Raw genomic sequence first — 20,197 nt, 5'->3', positions numbered from 1 at the left:
ATGAAACACACCAGCAGACCTGTCATGCATTTTCTTGTCAGTCGGATTACTATTGCAGATGGGGACCCCGTTTAGATTCCAAATTCAGCCATCCCTAGTTTCAACTGCATTCTTACAAATTTCACGTTTTCTCTTAGTTCTTTATACCACTCCTTGGTCACAACTGGTGTTTTTTTTTCTTTTTTACAAAATCACCAACTACAGCCCCAATTCTGTTCACAACTTTTTTTTATCTTTACAGTAAACAACCTTTTCCTATTGTAATTTTTTCCTGATTCCTTAGATCTCCACTCATTCTCAACTGATACTTTGACCCATCCTTTTCTCCAGGACATCCATCCTGAAGTCAACTTACAATGTTGGCTTCCACTCGGAAACAGGTAAAAAAAAGGGGTTTTCATGTTATAGAGTAAGGGGACAATCACTATGCTATCAAACGTTCTTGTAGAACTTTATAATAGTCCAGCTTACTAACTTTGGCCAACTGTAGTCCATCTCTCAGGGTTCTATTTAAATGTTCCACCACCCCATTGGTCTCTGGATGGTACAAAAAGCATTGTTTATGACCAATACCACATGCAGAAATCTTCAAATTATATGGCGCAGAAATGTACCCCAGTTTCCATTGGCACCAGTTTGGGGAAACCCTCCCTTCGAAATATATTCTCCAAACACTTGATTACAGAAGCAGAAGTGTTATCCCTAACACAGTATACCTCAGGCCACCTAGAGAATAAATCAGCTATTACCAAATGGTAATGTGTGGCTATTTCTACCCTCAGCAGTCCCTTTGGCCATCAGGTATCTATCTACACTCCAGGGGAGGTGCCTGTCCTACCACTTTTCGCATTCACCATATGCTCTTACAGTCGGCTCTACCTGTACATCTAGCCCAGGCCACCAAAAATCTTCACATATGCGTTCATTAGTTTTACATATATCCAAATGTCCTCATGGACAACATCAACAATTCTTCCTCTAAGATTTTTGGGAACTACAAGGTGGCTGCCTCCGAAAATTAGGTTGTCATGAATAGATAATTCATCTCTAATCTCAAAGTAAGACCGTACATCAGTACTTAATTTCATTTCAGGCCAATAAGTATGTTTAATCAGGACTTCTACTACTAGCCTTTGACTTACACAGCTGGATTCCAACTGTACAACATGAAAGCCTCAGACCAGTATGACTTAATCGGATTCTATATGACACAGGTACGGTAGATATTACAGTCATCTCTGCCCATTCAAATCAGACTACTGTTTGATCCTGGGAGCAAGTTCACACCTCATTCACGACTATTCAAATGTTAATTACAGGCTAGCAGAAGGTGGAGAGCAAATGGCAGATTTAGTTTCAAAAGTGTATTCGGGAAGGGCCAAGTTAACTTTCTAAAGGTGACTTTTCCGTAATATCTCGAAAAAAATATGAATTCACAACTGAATTGGATTTTTAATAACTATTTAAATAGTTGTTTAAATATTTTCCTTGCTAGTCCCATTCCTAAGATACATTATTAGGATTTAACATTGCATCCCAGAACTTTTCTATGGAACACCCAACCTTGCTACAATGAAAATAGCTCCGAGGAGCTCGTCACTGTAAGGGCTTATCTAGCACTAAACTTCTACATTTCCTACTTTTGAATACCATGTGCCCTGCCTCAAGGGCCACAAGGACTACTTAAGGGTGACTAATTAATATTTAAAAGGAAGGTTTAAGCCTGTCAAAGGGAGCTATTTTGACAGGTGGAATATGCAGTGAGAACCTTCACATCCAGGCTAGTGGTAGCAGACCTGCAATCATGTTTACATTGTCACTGTGGTGGATGGCAGAATAGGAGCCGAGGTCCACTAGTGACATTTAACGTATAGGTCCAGCTTATACATTAGTACCAAATACTAGGGACTTATAGGTAAGTTGAATGTGCCAATCGGCTGTATATGAATTGTACCATGCTGAAAGGTGGAACACAAGCCTTTTAACACTGGTTAGCAAGGGCAAAAAAATCTGCAACCAGCAAAAATAGGCTTTAACACATGGTGTAGGCACATGGATCTAGCAATGATCACAGAACGCACAGTGTACGCAACTAGGGGGAACTCGCGCAAATGGAACAAAATCTGGGCAACCTGGAATGCATTCCGCGGAGAGATATGTGAACCATTGCCGGAGCCTAATGTAGATAGTTCAGACGACGAGGAAGAAGGGTGAGGGGGATAGAATTAGCCACGAGAAATGATGCAACTGGAAATCGGAACATAATGTACTTCTGTCAAGACAAGAACTGTATAATCAAATATGTATAATTGTACGGATTTGGAATGGCTGTCTAATAATTGCCATGATTGTCAAGGCAAAGTTTGATTTAATAAATTATTTTTTTTTTAAATAGGGTTTAACAAAATTTAAAAAAACATCTCCGGTGATCTGGCAGAAAGGGTAGATTTTCAACACTGGGGTTCAGATCCATATCACTGCCCAATCTGAAATCTACACAGCCAGCACAATGTAGGCAGCAGTGCATGTAGACGGGGGGGGGGGGGACTGACTTTTCTAACACTTAGCCCAAGCCCTCTGCCTGACATGGTGGGTATTCTTCTTGTTCTCATTAATGTGTGTCATGCGTATCTTGCCATCTCTGCATTAGCATAGATCAGTGTGTTCTACCCTTATGGATCAAGTAATCAAACTCCTATGTTTAGTACCGAACCTGCTGATAGCGGGCGGCCGGGGCTTAAGTTGAGCCGGAGCTTGCCGGTGCTCAGCACCGGCACTTAATTATGGGGGCCGGGTCTATCACGCGGCATTAAGTGCACCTGTGCTCCTGCCTTAGATTTTGATTTTTTAAAGTCGGGACTCGTGCGTGTGTGTCACCGGTGACTGGCACACACAGAGAGTGCTGTCAGTGTTGTGGTGCACCGCCGTGCACCGTGCCAAACTTGTTGACTGACTCACTGACCAGGTCCGACGTCGTAGATGATGCATGCAGTACTTACTGCTGTCGGTGGTGACGTCACGTGCCTGCTCCCATTTCCTTCCTCTACTCTCTCTCTCCAAGTCAAGATTTCCCGGCCTCGGCGCGGATCAGGGCCCCAGTGGGCGGGACACTGTTTGTGTTGTTGCAGGGGCCAGGCAGGGCTTTGCTGCGGGGGTTGGGGCTATGCGCGCCAGAGGAAGTGACGCGTGCGCAGATTGCATGCACGCGCATTTTCTCTGCCCGCCCCAGCATACCCGCACCTCGCCGAGTATCTAGGAGTTATTCTGCCGGCCGCCTTTCAAAGTTGCTGGACTCGGTCGGAGTTGGGACTTGGGAGCGCTCAGACTGCAGGTGAGGCCGAGGGCGAGGCGTGAGCGAGGCAGGGCGTTACTGATTAATTTACTGTGTCTGGTGGTCAAAACCATCCTGATTGGTCTACCAGCAGCGCTGCCGCCTGGACAAGATGGCCTGGGGGTAGGTCGGCTCCGGCGGTGGCCGAAATTATCATCATGAGCTACTCCAGTCTCACCTGCAGGCAATTGCTGATCGATTCTTGTGAATAGGTATGTACATTGTAAATTAGTACCCGGGGAGGGGACCCTTAAAAAAAACACGGACGTTTACCCCCCTGGGGAAGCAGACGTTCACTCTATTCAGCTCACGGTACCCAAGAGCTGGGCTAGCCTCTGGGGAGAGGCGGGAAGGAAGGGGCGGCTCGAGGGTCTCACTCAGTGCCTCGACGCCCCCTCTCTCGGAGCAGTGTTTACACTACGAATATGAAAGGGATGCAGCACTGTGGTGCCCAGCCCCACCCTGTCCTATAAATTAAAAGGCCTGCCCTCTGAGCCGCAGGGGCCTCGAGATTGGTATCTAAGAAGTTGAACACGGCTGTGGCACCCAGGCTCATTAATGGTACGTGCCTTCGAGCAGGAACATGGCGCCACCCCTCACACCACCTGTTTTAACCGAGGACTGGCAGGCCGGCGGGATCATATTATGGCCTAAAGTGGCTGCAAAGGAACCGTATCACGCGCAGCACCCGTCCCAGTCCTGGCTTTTTAGACAAAAAATACACGTTGCAGTTTTTTGACTTGGTCCATAGCCAAGTAAATGTGGTTTATAATAATTCACCAGGCAAGGTGCTTTTTCTGTCCACAAATCCAGGATCGACTAAACGTGTGATGATAAAAAGACACGAGGCCGTGGAGAACCTTGGAATAATATTCAGACTATTTATGATTTAAAAGTTATCAGTGCGGCGCCCACAAATCAATAAAAGTACCGTAGCTGTCAACTAACCCCTTGGGCTGCGCAGGCAGGTGAGGCGAGGCAGGGCACTGAGGGCAGGGCAGCTGGCAGGGCCTGGGGGCGGCGGGGGCCGCAGGCAGGCGCAGGATTACGTTTTTAAAAATGATCATTGTTGATAGGTTATCTTAGTTTTTTATCTATCATTATTATCACATGATGATTGGGGCCTGGGATAGGCGGCGTAGGCCGGCACTGCAGACATATCACGAATTAACTAATAAATCTGCGCAGGTGAGGCCTACAGATAACAGATTTACTTTTTTATGTTCATCATGGTCACGTCACTGCTTAAATGTTGTCCCTGTGTTTCTGATGCCCTAGTTTGATCATCACCATGTGCACGATCATGTTTTGTTGCCAGCAGTGTCTGTGCACTGGCTATTTGTTGCGCAGTTGCGGGCCGGACTGCCTGGAATCAGTACTACAGGATGCAGGCCCAGGGCAGGATTCAGTTTCGTTTTCAGGGCAGGCCGGGCACGCTCATAAAATCTGTCAGTGGGGGTTGGGGCTGTGCCAGGCAAGCAGCGTGCGCAAATGTTCTTACACAATCATTAACATTTGCAAAGCAGGGCTGGGGTTTTCTGAAGCAATGGATATGGCGTGAGGTGAGAGAGACACACAAACCAAGTACACACTGAAGGCAGGAACAATGGTGGCGATAGCGCTGTTATATTGCAAGGTGTAGTCATCAACTAGGGAGGGAGGGACACACTAGAATTGAGAGAAAGTGTCCTTTCAGTTTAAGCGATTTTGGTGCTAATAACCCCCATGACCTCCTCCAGTCCTGTCAATACAGGTGCCTTTTACAAGAGAGAGTTAGTGGACTCAGAGCCAGAATTGCCTAATAAGGGGTTACCGCTTCTGTCGGAAAGATCCTTTTGTTACTTGCAGCTTGTAAGTTAAAATGCTACCATAGAACAGCAAGCTATTAACTAGTCTGTCAGTCATCATAGACCTGCATGCAAACGGCAAGTTATATATTTACAGCTATATGTTTTTTTTCAGCTAATCTTTCATGATCCTAATCTTGCAAAAAGGGTCCAATGTGGGTAGAAATCACTTCTTATTGAACAGAACCCCTAACAATGCTGGTATGTTTTGAATTCTGCATTTGCGCTTTTTCAGACTTTGAACTCCTAAACTATAGTGCCTACAATGACAATCATGTATGACATGTGACTCCTATACCTTGTAGTCCTGTCTGATGTAACATTCCCTCTATACTGAGTTACACACATAGGATTGTATTTATGCAATGTGTGAATGATGCAAAGTGCTCTGACACCTTAAACTGGTATGAGAGGCGCTATTAAACTAAATTAATGTAAGAAACTGGGTACTCCGCTACATAATGCTCCCAAACAGGGCGTTACATGTCGGTGATTGTTCAACAACTTTGAGCAATGTTTTTAATTTTTAGGACACCACGGTTTTGGTGAAAATGTACTGTATTTTGCTCCGAGAGACAAAATATTTCTCTAGTGTAGCCTGCAACTAAACTGTAGTCCAAATTATCTAGAGTATTTTAGGACTTTGTTTCTCACTCCCAAATGTCATTACATTGAAGTTTACGTTTTCAAATGTGTAACTTTAATGTGATAAATAAGTCTGCACAGGTGCTAAGTTAAAAATGGCATACCCTACCCCAGTATTGTCCTTTCACCAAATCAGCACATACTGCACTGAAATTGTCCCTTTTCAATGCATTAGTGATTTTAGCTAATTTAGTCCAAAATTGTGCTTTAAATGCACTTTTGAGTTAATCTTTTTCAAAATGTTCACAGGGCAAGGGAACCTCCTATCAAAACCTTACTATGAGGAAGGCTCCCTTGCTGAAATTCGGATCAGCCAGATATATATTACCTCTGACTTTTAGCAGTGCCAGTTGAAAATGTGGGTGGAGCTAATATAATAAGTGGGTGGAGCCAGTGGATGAAGTGGGCGGGGTCAGAGAAACGTAGGCGTGGTCTCTGACAAACATTTGAGCACCTGCACTTCATATTTTACAAATTAAGCCTATCTGGACAATTGCTACTTCTAGCAGTGTGTGGCAGGTCGGGGCAGGTTAATGGAGGGCGGTGAAACAGAGAGACCAACAATTTGAATCAATGGCCAGCTCAAATGTTTTTGCTGCCCAATTCCCATCACACCCCCCCTTTCCAGACACACACACAAATTCAATATCATTGTCACCTACTATAAATCACAAGTATCCCGTTTACACTTAACAAAATAATTAAGCTTAGAACTCAAAGACCATTTTAAAACAAAGTTACCCTGATTAGTACTGTTAAACTAAACAATTTCCCCTCATTGAGTAAATAAACCCCGCCTTAATTTAATTTTTGAGTAATCATTTGGTAATAACTCTCATTCCATCATACAAAAAGGACCTTAAATCCATACTAATATTATAAAGAAAGAGCCCAAACCTTTGAGGCGGGTAATCTCAGTAACCACATCACCAATCACAACACCCAATACAGCGTTGGAAAGGGCAGTTGCAGCAGAAGGACATAGGCTATGCAGACGGCCACCATATACATTTAAAAGGTAAAAGAACCGTGCCAGCAAAGTAGTCCCTTGTGGGCGTGTCTGCGTTCTGCTGTGGGCATGTGCTGGGGGCGTGACAAACACTGGGGGTATGTGGTATGTTCCCCCTTCATGCCATGTGAGTCGTAATTGCGCCGCATCAAGGGGCATGCTGGGGGCGTGACACGCTGGAGCCATGACAAACGCTGTGGGCGTTACACGCAGGGGCCGTGACAAACGCTGTGGGCGTGTGTCCGCCCTTCATGCCATGTGAAGCGCCAATTACGCAATTGCGCCGCATCAAGGGGCACGCTGGGGGTGTGACAAACGCTGGGGGCGTGTGCTACGTTCCGCACTTCATGCCATCTGGGTCGTACATTAATCAGATCGTCTGCAGTGGCCGTGTGCGTCACAAAGGCGTTCACCTCGAAGCGTGGTAAAAAACCATTCGCAAGACTCCCTTGGGGGACTGCCCGTTGTCTCACACATACTGGGGGTGCCAAATGCAGTGTGTGCCTTGGCCTGGGTGCGTCTGAAAGGGCCGAACGCAGTGTATGGCTTGGCCTGGGTGCGTCTAAAAAGCACTCGGGCCGAAGAGCGTAGGTGTGGGTCATATAAAAAAAAAAACAGCGGGAAACAATCATTCAAGACTCACACAATTCTAATTGTTAAACAGTCGCCGATGGCCCTCAAGCGGGGGTACACGCGACTGAGCGTGTCTGCTGGGACAGTTACTGCAGCCTCTCATGCGCGCTGTTACTGAACTATCACATTAAACCAAATTACACGCGCCTGCTAACATCAGCCAGGGCTGTAGCCGGGCTCAGGCGGCGGATCACTACACTAATTACATGCGCCTGCTAACATGAACAAGGGCTGCAGCTGGGCCTCAAGCGGGGGAACACGCGAATGACCGTATCTGAATACACACATTACACACATTCTATTTCATACCCAGACAACGTCGGGACGGGCTGCTAGTACATAATACTAGCAGTACCTTTTATTTACTCAGTGACAGTAAATTGAAGATGTCTGCTGAGAGGCATACATGTTTCTCAAAAGCAGATTTTAATGGGCTGATCACTTTTACATGTTTTTTGAGAAACAGATACCCTGGCAATAAAAGCAATCAAGCTGGATTGAAAGGCTTCCTTGGAAGAAAGGGTTTTGCCACCCAAGGCAAATGTTTGGTGTTCGGCTATAGAACTACCTTTGCATCATAGGAGAGAGGCACCAGCAGGGGTGTGGCTTAGTCCGTGACATCCGGTGGGTGCAGATCTCAAATTTCCCACTTAAAAAAGCAGTGGGCTTGCACATTAGAGGAGTAAGACAATCCAGGTTCGGGAGAAGGGTCAGTACTGATTTGCATTAGGTGGGCATCTGTCTATAGAGATACAGAGGACAACAAACGATGGGTAGGAAAGGTACCCTAAGCAATTGCCACTGGTTAGACTATTTGCAAGTATTCATTCAATCACCTTTTGGGTGTTTGATTGCCAGCAGTATGCCTGAAAACTTAAAACTGGAGCAGCTTTCCAAGCTTACTACCGGCAAAGTTTCTGAATTCCATAAAGTAGTAAATTTGCACCCTATCAGAGTATTTCTGTGGGTGCAAATGTACTATTTTTGGTAAACTGGTCACATAACATTTAAGATTCCGATACAAAATAATGAACAAGTTAAAACTGTTTGTTAAATGAGAACAATGAGAAAGACAGACACAGTAGAACAGACTCAGGACTCCCAGATCCAACAACCAAACCAAGAATGCATTTGAGGGGAGTCAAACCCCAAAAACCCTTCTGAAGTTACACCACTCCTGCCCGTCCCACCTGGGCCTGGTAGTACTCCCTGGGATTTCATGACTACAATCACATACAACACAACTGCTTGGGGTCCCTACCCTGGAATCACTTATTTTAAATGTATTTTCACTGCACGCAACCTTCTTCATCTCTGCTACGAGAAGTCTTGATGGTGGCGTTTGCAAATCAGCTCCATGTTTCTAGTCCTCACCTTTTACAAATCATTTTATCAAGTGACTGATGGCCCCACGTATTAAGCTCGAGTCACAATTAAAGGATGGTGTGCAGGAAACATAATAGTGAGAGCTGAGCTATGAATCTGCTTCCCTCAAGCTGAGTCATGAATACGGTTGGCATGTATACGGTGAAACAAACAATGTAAAAAAATTATACAATCTCTTCAAAAAAGTATGTTTAACACAAGGAAGTGTTTCTACTTAATGCATCAGATATCACTGTATAGACATATTTTTTAATTAGTAGTGATAGTTTTTAGAAAAATTCATGGCTCGCCCCCAACTACAATGCCACCATTGTAATAAGATACAAGTCAGTAGAGCAACAATCCACTATGCCCCTGCACTGGCGCTGCTGGGTAAGAGGACCTTTGCCTGACCTAAGGGGTATTTCTATACTGAATCTTGGGTGAGTTATTGAGAAGAACTCTGTCCATGCTCATTAGAGCATCATGATTTTACGTATGATTTTACGTATCAAACAGGAGACCCCTTGTGAAAGGGAAAGGGGTGAATGGGGGGACAAGGAGCTAGTTTGGGAGATCCAAAAGCCTGTGCTCTTATCAAGAATCCAAAACGCAAATTAGGGCTAATGTTCTTTGGAGGAAGGGGAGAGGCTCTCCCAGAAGGTGGAGAGTGCCTGGGCCAGTGTTGGAATGGGACAGTCAGCAGGGCTGTTTATGTTGCCCTCACACATCCCCTAGAGGATGTCAATCGTAGGGACAAGAAGCAGAGCCACATTCCGCTTTCTTTATTTGAGCCTCCTCTTGCCTAAACGGCTCATCACTCGCAGACGGTAATCGCCTGAACCCCCGTCCCTTACGGCCTGGACGTAATCTCTTTTTGCTGGGGCTCAGGCAGAGGGGCAGGAGGATAATTTGGGAATTTGTAAATACCACAGAACGACCAATTGGGACATCACAGCTGACCTACAGACTGCCATTCATAGTACTTCTGAAACCCCAGGAGATACATCAGTGGAGGTGGAAGAGGTGTAGGAAGTGGATCACCGTGAGCCCCTCTCAAAGGAGGAGGCCTAGGAGGCTCTACGCCCTAGCGCCATGCATCATGTTCCAGGATCTAACTAAACTACCGAGACTCACATACTTTTACTGCCCTCACAACTGATTGTAAATGCAAGTGATTGCGTGGAGGCAAGATTTGGGTTCGGAGCCCTAGATAGTTATTACTACTACTACAGTTAGTTTCAGGAAAAGACACTTTATTTCTTACATTGCAGCCTGTTATCTCCTGTAATTCATGAATACCTGCAATTGAATTGTAATTCTTATGTATGCAGTAACAATTCCACTGATGACTAGAGGCATATATGTAGGTCCCTGTTTCCCTCAAACACTACTTCAATTTGCAACCTATCTACGGAACAGTATATTGTATCCTGTCTTGCCGTTATTATTGTAACAACATTTTATCTTTTAGCTAGTACAACTGGACTAATAAACGAAAAATGCAATAAAGCGAATTAAACAAAAAAATAGACAAGTCAGAAGTCTTGAAAACCCTGAAAATGACCTAGATTCTTATTATAAATGGAGCAACTTTAGTTCTAATAAATCAAACATACGCTGTACTTGTACAGCGTACAAACTGAACTTAAGTATTCAAAAGCATTCTCAGATGTGATAATAATGAAAAAGGAGGCTGTGTGAAATAAAATATTTGCATAGGAACAAACACAACTTGGAAAAGCAGGGAAGTTGGAATAATTCCAGGTTATCTTGTTTTACATTTGCCATGTCATTCTTGGCTCATGGCGAGAAAAACCGACAGATAGCAGACCCGACTCAGGGCCCCAGACCCAATTAACAAGCCAAGAATGCACTGATTTGAGGGTGCCCCACCCCTCCTGAAGCTACGCCCCTGGGGCCCCCCCATAACAAACATGCTGTTGGTTTCATGGTAGCCCGTAACAACCTGTGTACAGAACTAACCCTCTACTAGAACCTGTGCCTCCCTCAAAAGCACGGTAATTGCAAACACAACAGTGATGGACAGAATGTGGATCAATGTCACACATTCACCCCAGTCCAAAGATCTGGGCCCAAATCCATCGTTTTTCCACTCCACACCACCCTGGGTTAGACAATGGTGATATGCAAATCAGCGCTGACCCTGTGCCCCATGGGAACAGTCCAGTCCGAACTACAAAAGCCATGTCCTTCCCAGAACGGAAACAAGCATCCGAGGACCGGCCCGGTTTCGAGGTAACACCTCTCATCAGCCCGGCTAGCTTGATTCCAGTGGTGTGGAGTGCCTGGGACTCACGTCTGAGCATCCCCAGTACACTTAGAGCGGCAATTGCAAACACAACAGTGATGGACAGAATGTGGATCAATGTCACACATTCACCCCAGTCCAAAGATCTGGGCCCAAATCCATCGTTTTTCCACTCCACACCACCCTGGGTTAGACAATGGCGATATGCAAATCAGCGCTGACCCTGTGCCCCATGGGAACAGTCCAGTCCGAACTACAAAAGCCATGTCCTTCCCAGAACGGAAACAAGCATCCGAGGACCGGATTCGAGGTAACACCTCTCATCAGCCCGGCTAGCTTGATTCCAGTGGTGTGGAGTGCCTGGGACTCACGTCTGAGCATCCCCAGTACACTTAGAGCGGTAATTGCAAACACAACAGTGATGGACAGAATGTGGATCAATGTCACACATTCACCCCAGTCCAAAGATCTGGGCCCAAATCCATCCACTCCACACCACTGGAATCAAGCTAGCCGGGCTGATGAGAGGTGTTACCTCGAAACCGGGCCGGTCCTCGGATGCTTGTTTCCGTTCTGGGAAGGACATGGCTTTTGTAGTTCGGACTGGACTGTTCCCATGGGGCACAGGGTCAGCGCTGATTTGCATATCGCCATTGTCTAACCCAGGGTGGTGTGGAGTGGAAAAACGATGGATTTGGGCCCAGATCTTTGGACTGGGGTGAATGTGTGACATTGATCCACATTCTGTCCATCATTGTTTTGTTTGCAGGTACCGCTCTAAGTGTACTGAGGATGCTCAGACGTGAGTCCCAGGCACTCCACACCACTGGAATCAAGCTAGCCGGGCTGATGAGGTGTTACCTCGAAACCGGGCTGGTCATCGGATGCTTGTTTCCGTTCTGGGAAGGACATGGCTTTTGTAGTTCGGACTGGACTGTTCCCATGGGGCACAGGGTCAGCGCTGATTTGCATATCGCCATTGTCTAACCCAGGGTGGTGTGGAGTGGAAAAACGATGGATTTGGGCCCAGATCTTTGGACTGGGGTGAATGTGTGACATTGATCCACATTCTGTCCATCATTGTTTTGTTTGCAGGTACCGCTCTAAGTGTACTGGGGATGCTCAGACGTGAGTCCCAGGCACTCCACACCACTGGAATCAAGCTAGCCGGGCTGATGAGGTGTTACCTCGAAACCGGGCCGGTCCTCGGATGTTGTTGTTTCCGTTCTGGGAAGGACATGGCTTTTGTAGTTCGGACTGGACTGTTCCCATGGGGCACAGGGTCAGCGCTGATTTGCATATCGCCATTGTCTAACCCAGGGTGGTGTGGAGTGGAAAAACGATGGATTTGGGCCCAGATCTTTGGACTGGGGTGAATGTGTGACATTGATCCACATTCTGTCCATCATTGTTTTGTTTGCAGGTACCGCTCTAAGTGTACTGGGGATGCTCAGACGTGAGTCCCAGGCACTCCACACCACTGGAATCAAGCTAGCCGGGCTGATGAGAGGTGTTACCTCGAAACCGGGCCGGTCCTCGGATGTTGTTGTTTCCGTTCTGGGAAGGACATGGCTTTTGTAGTTCGGACTGGACTGTTCCCATGGGGCACAGGGTCAGCGCTGATTTGCATATCGCCATTGTCTAACCCAGGGTGGTGTGGAGTGGAAAAACGATGGATTTGGGCCCAGATCTTTGGACAGGGGTGAATGTGTGACATTGATCCACATTCTGTCCATCATTGTTTTGTTTGCAGGTACCGCTCTAAGTGTACTGGGGATGCTCAGACGTGAGTCCCAGGCACTCCACACCACTGGAATCAAGCTAGCCGGGCTGATGAGAGGTGTTACCTCGAAACCGGGCCGGTCCTCGGATGCTTGTTTCCGTTCTGGGAAGGACATGGCTTTTGTAGTTCGGACTGGACTGTTCCCATGGGGCACAGGGTCAGCGCTGATTTGCATATCGCCACTGTCTAACCCAGGGTGGAGTGGAAAAACGATGGATTTGGGCCCAGATCTTTGGACTGGGGTGAATGTGTGACATTGATCCACATTCTGTCCATCATTGTTTTGTTTGCAGGTACTGCTCTAAGTGTACTGGGGATGCTCAGACGTGAGTCCCAGGCACTCCACACCACTGGAATGAAGCTAGCCGGGCTGATGAGAGGTGTTACCTCGAAACCGGGCCGGTCCTCGGATGCTTGTTTCCGTTCTGGGAAGGACATGGCTTTTGTAGTTCGGACTGGACTGTTCCCATGGGGCACAGGGTCAGCGCTGATTTGCATATCGCCATTGTCTAACCCAGGGTGGTGTGGAGTGGAAAAACGATGGATTTGAGCCCAGATCTTTGGACTGGGGTGAATGTGTGACATTGATCCACATTCTGTCCATCATTGTTTTGTTTGCAGGTATCCCTCAAAAGCACAGCAACAGCACTATTCTCCTGCAGCCTTTAAACCACAATTTGGCAATTCTAGTTCTCCTCTACACCTGGTTACATCCACCTGTCCATGTTCCTCTGGGGAGAGGGAGGGGTAGGCTGAAGCTACAGAGGTCACTAGAATGGTGCACACAGCAAATAGTCACTGGCCAGAAGGGAAGGACCCACACATCTCCCCATAGCGTCTGTCCTAACAGCTAACGAGTGGAGCTGGAGCCGTTGCCACTTCTACCCACCACCAATAATCAGGCACGGCAAAGTCACCCTGGGACCAATGTGACCAGTCAGAGTGGGCTCACTGACAGCAATGATTTTTTTTAAACTCTTTTTATTGCAAGTTGCATAGTATGATACGGGTACAGACAAATAGCATATCATCGGATCACGACAAACAACACAGTCATGGTATTAAACCTACCACGTAGTACATTCCCCGCCCAAACTCAACTCCGGTTCACTGGAATGCAATTCCGTAAACTCGCACTCCCGTTCTGTCGGAGAGGTACAAATATTCCCTCTGTACATATTCCAGTTCCCCCAAACTTTATCCCACTTTTTGGGGCATCCTCTATGTACATAAACTGCTCGCTCCGCCAGCATACACCTGTCAACCTGTCGCAGCTTCGAAGCGGCGGCCGGGCCCGAGGCGGCCCTGGCAAACAGCGTGTTCTGCAGGCTGAAGGCAGAGCGGGCCGAGGCCCGGGACCAGCGGGAGGCGCACGTGAGGAGGAAGAGGGAGGGCATACAAACGGGAGGGTCGCCCGTGCCAGTTGCAGCTCAAGGACGGGCCTCGCCCTCTTCGCGATCGAGGTTGTCCTCCACAAGCAGGCAGCGCACCATCCTGGGTACAGGCAGCCGGTGTGGTCAGTTTGGCCCAGTCCACCTCCCGCAGGACAGGAGCGCCGAGCGCTGCCTGCAGCCACTTTCTAAAATTCAGGCAATGCCTTCAACCTCGGGCTGAGGGGGGGGCCCCCCCCATCCAGATCGCAGCCATAGCCCGAATCGAGACGCGTGTTATGCAGGCTGGTCAAAGTGTCCTCGGAGGCTGCAACGCATGACGCATGTCCAGGGCAGCTGAGCTCCCTCTCACCTGCAGGGCATGGGCAACCTTCCAGCCCTCCTGCACTCGGTCCACCCTCAGAGGGCAGTGCACACTGCACACCCAAGTCTGGGCCCCCTCAGGATGGGCGCAGACGCTTCCGGGACTGGAGGCGCGAGGACAGCTGAGCCCGGCCTTCTTTCAGCCCTTTTACCCCATGTGCCCCCTCTCCAACAACTTCTCTTGCAGTCAAACAAAGTGCTGCTGCAGCTGGGCAAGAGCGAGGAACCAGTGCACTTTTTCCAGGTATGGGGGTGCTGGAGCCACGGCCGGATGATTCTGACTGTCGTCGACGTTACTCCAGTGAACCCGAGCCTACACGCCTCCTCTCCCTTCCTGACTTGGATTTTTTAATGATGTACCCCCTGACTTCTTTTGCCACTCTAATTCATACTCACTGGGTCACTCTCATGGACTTCTTTACTTTTGCCCTGGCCGCCATTTTACTGCTGTTCTCGGCCGCTTTTCTCTGGACTCGACCCGCCTTCTTGTCCATTCCCTCGTCCTTTACCCTTTTCCCTCGTTTCCCCTTGACGATCCTCAAATGTTTCTTCCCTTTTCTGATTTGCCTTTTATCCATACCCTTGTATCCCTCCCACCCTCCCTTGGTGCTGTGACTGCGTCCCCCCTCTGACCCCACTTGATGGAACTCTGCTCTCCTGGTTTTTTGGGTCTTGACCTGGGAGGGTCTACTATGTGTTTATGTGTGTATATAGAGATGGCTGTAATCACTAATATATGCGGTGGACCTTTGTGAACTCTACCATTCCTATGTGACTCTTAGAGTTTGTCCATTCGTGTCCCTTCCTTGAGAGACTTTACTACTTGTACATTTGCAATTTATTTCTGTTTATATCTCTTCCCTGTGTGACTTTATAACTTGTACATTTGCAAATTTTGTTTGTTTGTATCTTTTATGTAACGCATGTAATCCTAAATCCTTATGTATTGCAGCTGGCTCTTATGTAAAGCGCTTAGACACCTTCGGGTTATGTTTGCGCTATATAAAATCGCATTAAATTAAAAAAAACATCATGTTCCCAGTCTATTATCCTTGGCAATTCTGGGACTCCCCATTTACGTGTGTAATATTCCATTTTGCAATCATGTAACCCACCACCGCCCATAATTGGTCCATGCGACTGAAGTTAGTGGCATCCCAAATGTTAAGTAAACAGGTCTTAGTGGACATGAGCAAGTTACTCTCACACACCTCTTCAATCACGCCATGTACAGCGACCCAAAACCCTTGAATGCGGGGACTGTCCCAGATCGTGTGGAAAAATGAGCCTGTCTCGCTACACCTCCGCATGCAGTCATCCTCAGTAATGCGACCCATCTTAAGTAAGAGGATACATGATACATGTAATATAGGCATGGTGTAGTATTTTGAGCTGAACCAGTTGCAGTTGCGACGGAATGGCCACCTCCAGTGGGCAGGATAGCGCTTCACACCAATTCTCTTCCTCAAGTTCCCCCAGGTCTACCTGCCAGCCAGCATACAGGTTCACCAGAAGATCTGGTGAGTTGTTGATTAGTTTCTTATACGTGAGTGAAATTACTTTAGTGTGTATGGGGTCAGCAAGTAGTCTATCTTCAAGTGGTCCGGATTTTGGGATGTCATCCATCTCTGTAGCTATTGTCTGCAAAGCATGGCGGATTTGTAGGTATCAAAACATTTCACACGCAGACATTTGGTATTCTTTTTGCAACTCCGCAAATGTGAGTATTTCCCCCCCCCTTTAACCAAATCACTCACACGCAATATACCAATGGTGTCCCATTTATCAAACCCCTTACTATTCATGAGGTTGCCCAGTAGGGCGGCATGCCAAAGGGGTGCCATTAGCATCAGTTTAGTGTGCCAGCCTAACTTTCTCGTGGTGGAGTGCCATACAGCAATCGTAATAGTTGTGGGCCAGTGAGATATTATTTATGTGGTGTATTATATAGTAGGAAAACACAAGGAGTCTCAGGTAATGACCTGAGGGGGGGAACAAGAGGCAGTAGGGCTCTAGAAGATGGTCAGCCTCCAGTCAAACCATGTATCACAAATAGAGACCACTTCTAGGATATGACCAAGTTAATGTGAGGTACCGAGTAGTGACAGGAGCATCTCACAAAAAGTGATGGACTGGCATCACACACCACCAGGTGTCATGCTTCATCATCTGCCAGTCCTCGCCCTCTAGAAACCCCGTTTGGTGGAGGGCGGGCATGCCCCTGACGACAGGGATGCACTTTCTAAAGTGAGTGGGGGCCCAAAAGGAATAGTAAGTTTAAAAAGCCATCATAGTTCCCCAATGTGACTTTATTTAGTAAGGGAACCGTGTGGAATCTAAAAACAAAGGCGCGGTGAGTAAGAAAACAATCATCCAGTCACTGCTATGTGAATATTGAAGAGTAGGTCAACATGTTTCAGCCGAAATGTCCCTAGGGTACATGGCTGTCATCAGGACCGGGTTGAGGGGCTCCAATCTTACCATACTGTACTGGTAGTGCCACTCTGTGGATCTGACCTAGTCACGGTCCACTCAGGGGGTCCATAGACCCTTTAAGAGGGAACGACTTGCCCCATGGGAGGCGAGGGTTAGGGAGTACCCCGTGATCACACTGCGTGAGTGTTGGGTTGTTCCCGTAGGATCACCTATGGTGTACGTCTCTCTACTCCTCCCCGACGACCATGTATTATATAGTGCCCTTCTGTATCCCCCGGGTCCCATCTGCCACTTTTCCATTCCGGCACGCCGGGTCTTGCTGAGCACCATGTACCCTTTTATTAATTATAGAGAGAGATGTGCCGCTCTGTAATAGCTCTACTGACAGCAATGTTGGTTAACTCCTCTGACTACCCATTAAACCTAATCTGGTCTGTGTTTCCATAAACTTGCTTCTGTGTATTATTAGACACCAAAATAATGTGGCCTGATGTATTTTTTCACTGCTGCTAGATTTCCATTTATGCTGAATATGTAGAAAGCGAGGGGTTCCAAATCTTTGCTCTTAACGGGCGTTCTCACACCAGCCCCTGCTGTTAGCATAACAGTGTTTTCTGTACACACATTTCTGTTCAAATCGTAAGGGCTGAAGAAGGAAACAGCAATGACATAATTTGCAACTGTAGTGTCAATATTCTAGCATAATTTGCAAGCGCTGAGAGTGGAGGTTAGACCTTAATTGAAGAAGAAAACAAGCAAGAGTAAGTGCTAAAGTATATAGTGTTGATTCCATACTGTGTTATTACCCCATTAACTGTGCTACATTATTGCGATGTTAAAAGGTCAAATGTTAAATAATTACTGTTTCACATTACTACCTGAGACCTCTAACAAGCTTGGAGGGACAAGCAAACCAAGCAGAAAACAATGAAAGTATGGCAAACTTCAGTCTTTTACTTACTGCCTCCAGGTGGAGGATCACACTAGCGATGGACTGAAGAAAGTGTGGTAACTGGTACAGATTATCGTCTTCCGTGTCCGCTTCTGTTAGATACATTTGTTTACAGCGCTGAATTAGCTCGATATACATGATGTCCACATCTTTGGCATTTACAGCTTTACAAGGCTGTGAAAAATAAAAAATATTTTAGCAGCTTGCAGCACAGAATGAAGTAAAAGCTCAGATAATTAATGGGTGATCAACTCCCTTTTAAGCAAATGGATACAGTTTGGATAATCTTTCAAGCATGGTGATCTTGTTGTACATCAAATTTTCAATTAAAAAAAAGGTTATTCAGTTGCAGTCATATGTTTTTATCCCCCGAAGGTACTGTTATCTAAGCAACGTGAAATAGGTAAAACCTTGAAATGTTTTTTCAAGTGCTGTATATCTTAAAATATTTTTTTATAACACATTTAATTGATTTTCATTGTTTTCAACGTAGAAACAAAATCAAAGACCAACAATGCAGTCACATATGTAGCCCCAGCAACTATGCAGCAACATGCTGAAAAGTGGGTAGAAACGTGTAGAAGCACATTTACAGCACTCAAGGTGGACAACATCAAAGCAGATCTACAATAGCACACGACTCCCTCAGATGGGTGCAAGAAAATGAGTGGAAGGAAGGGAGCAATTAGTCCATATCAGCCCAGGGGGCAGACTGCCCTCCCAGTGTCTCCAGGGAGTGTTCAGTCAGTGATGGCGACACCACTCTTCCAGGGCTCCCAGATGCTCATACTTGTGGGTATATCTCTAACTATTATCTTGCAGGTCTTGGCCAACAACGCCCTGTGTCTTAAATCCTTTAAATCAAAGAACAACTGGACCAAATTTATATATTATGGTTTCATAATATGGTGTGCTTTATAAAAAATAAATCATTTAATGTTATGGTTGTCAGTAAATATTTCTGCCAATAAGGAGCCCTGTAAACAAATTTAAAAGGGAGATTCGAATAGGGACTTGCAAATGATGACACGTTATTTCTGGTTTAACTACCTCGGCGTGCAAGAATGAATGAATGAACTTTATTGTGTATAGTTATTTAAAACCTTCATAAAGTACAAAAGGAACAAATAAAAAAATCATAAATATTGATTGATTCATAGCTTTATTTCGATATGCGTATAAAGCATTACACAAAAATATATAAAAGACGACATATCAGAAACTCATAGACTGTACATAACATCAATAGTAAAAACAAAATAAATAGATTATTTTAAAAAAAAAGCATTAAATCAATCGATAAGGACAGTCTTTTAAGACGTATCAACCAGGCCCATTTAAAAAATTTAGACACAGCACAGACAATAGGGGGGGCAGTGTTAGTCAGTAAAATGCGTAAAGCCTCAGAATGCTTGCGGATACCCATCTCATTGCAAAGCGGTTTAAGCCAGAAAGATCTTGGGCGCGCATAATCTGGACAATCAAGGAGAAGATGCGCCACAGTTTCACAACAGTCAGAACAGAGAGCACAGAAGCGTGATACCTGCTTTTGCGAGTTCCATCTGGAAAGGAGGTCAGCTAGGGGTAAAGTTCCTAGTCTGAACTTGATGTACAGAGCCCGGTCCACTGGAATGGTGATGATATCCAAAAAGGGTTCAAAGGCTGTGACGTCTTTAATCCTTAAATATACTGCGGTGGAATTGCAGTGGTGTTGGTTGCTCATGAGTTTTGTAAACACCCAACCCCAGTATATTTTCTTCAGAATCTCCTTTGGGGGGGCTGAATGAGTAAGCCAACAGTTGTCCAGACCTAGTTCCCCAAGCAGATATTTAATGTCCCTGAGCCACTTAATCTTTGACCAGCCAACCGAATGCATTATCTCTGCTAGCCCGTCTGCATAGGATTTTAGTTCCGGGACTTTCCAGAGTCGGGCCCACAGTAGAAGGGGCCGAAGGCGGGCCAGGTCTTTAATTGGTTTACAACCTGCATCCATAAGCATCGGTACAGTCGGGGTACTCATCGGGACTGCCATTAAGTCTTTGATAAATTTGCTCTCTGCTTTAGACAGAGACTCCATGCAGCCCAAACCCCATAACTCTGCTCCATATAGCGATGCAGGTACCGCTCTAGCCTTGTATATATCGATGATTGGTGATACTCAATGTTTCGA

The 20,197-nt window shown here is 46.2% G+C and overlaps 1 protein-coding gene across 1 annotated transcript in view; it reads right to left on the bottom strand.

The window, feature by feature from the left end:
* Positions 1-20,197, bottom strand: part of PRKDC (protein kinase, DNA-activated, catalytic subunit) — a 3,158,350-nt gene that overhangs the window by 2,992,316 nt on the left and 145,837 nt on the right. The window contains exon 12 of the mRNA XM_078687323.1: positions 18,037-18,201. Within this exon, the coding sequence (XP_078543449.1) occupies positions 18,037-18,201 (165 nt within the window). The remainder of the gene's footprint in view (positions 1-18,036; positions 18,202-20,197) is intronic.

The sequence above is a fragment of the Lissotriton helveticus genome, chromosome 4_1 (genome assembly GCF_964261635.1).
Source record: "Lissotriton helveticus chromosome 4_1, aLisHel1.1, whole genome shotgun sequence".
Taxonomy (NCBI): Eukaryota; Metazoa; Chordata; class Amphibia; order Caudata; family Salamandridae; genus Lissotriton; species Lissotriton helveticus.
Note: the sequence above shows the minus strand (reverse complement) of the source record. Positions and strands in the feature narration are given on the sequence as shown.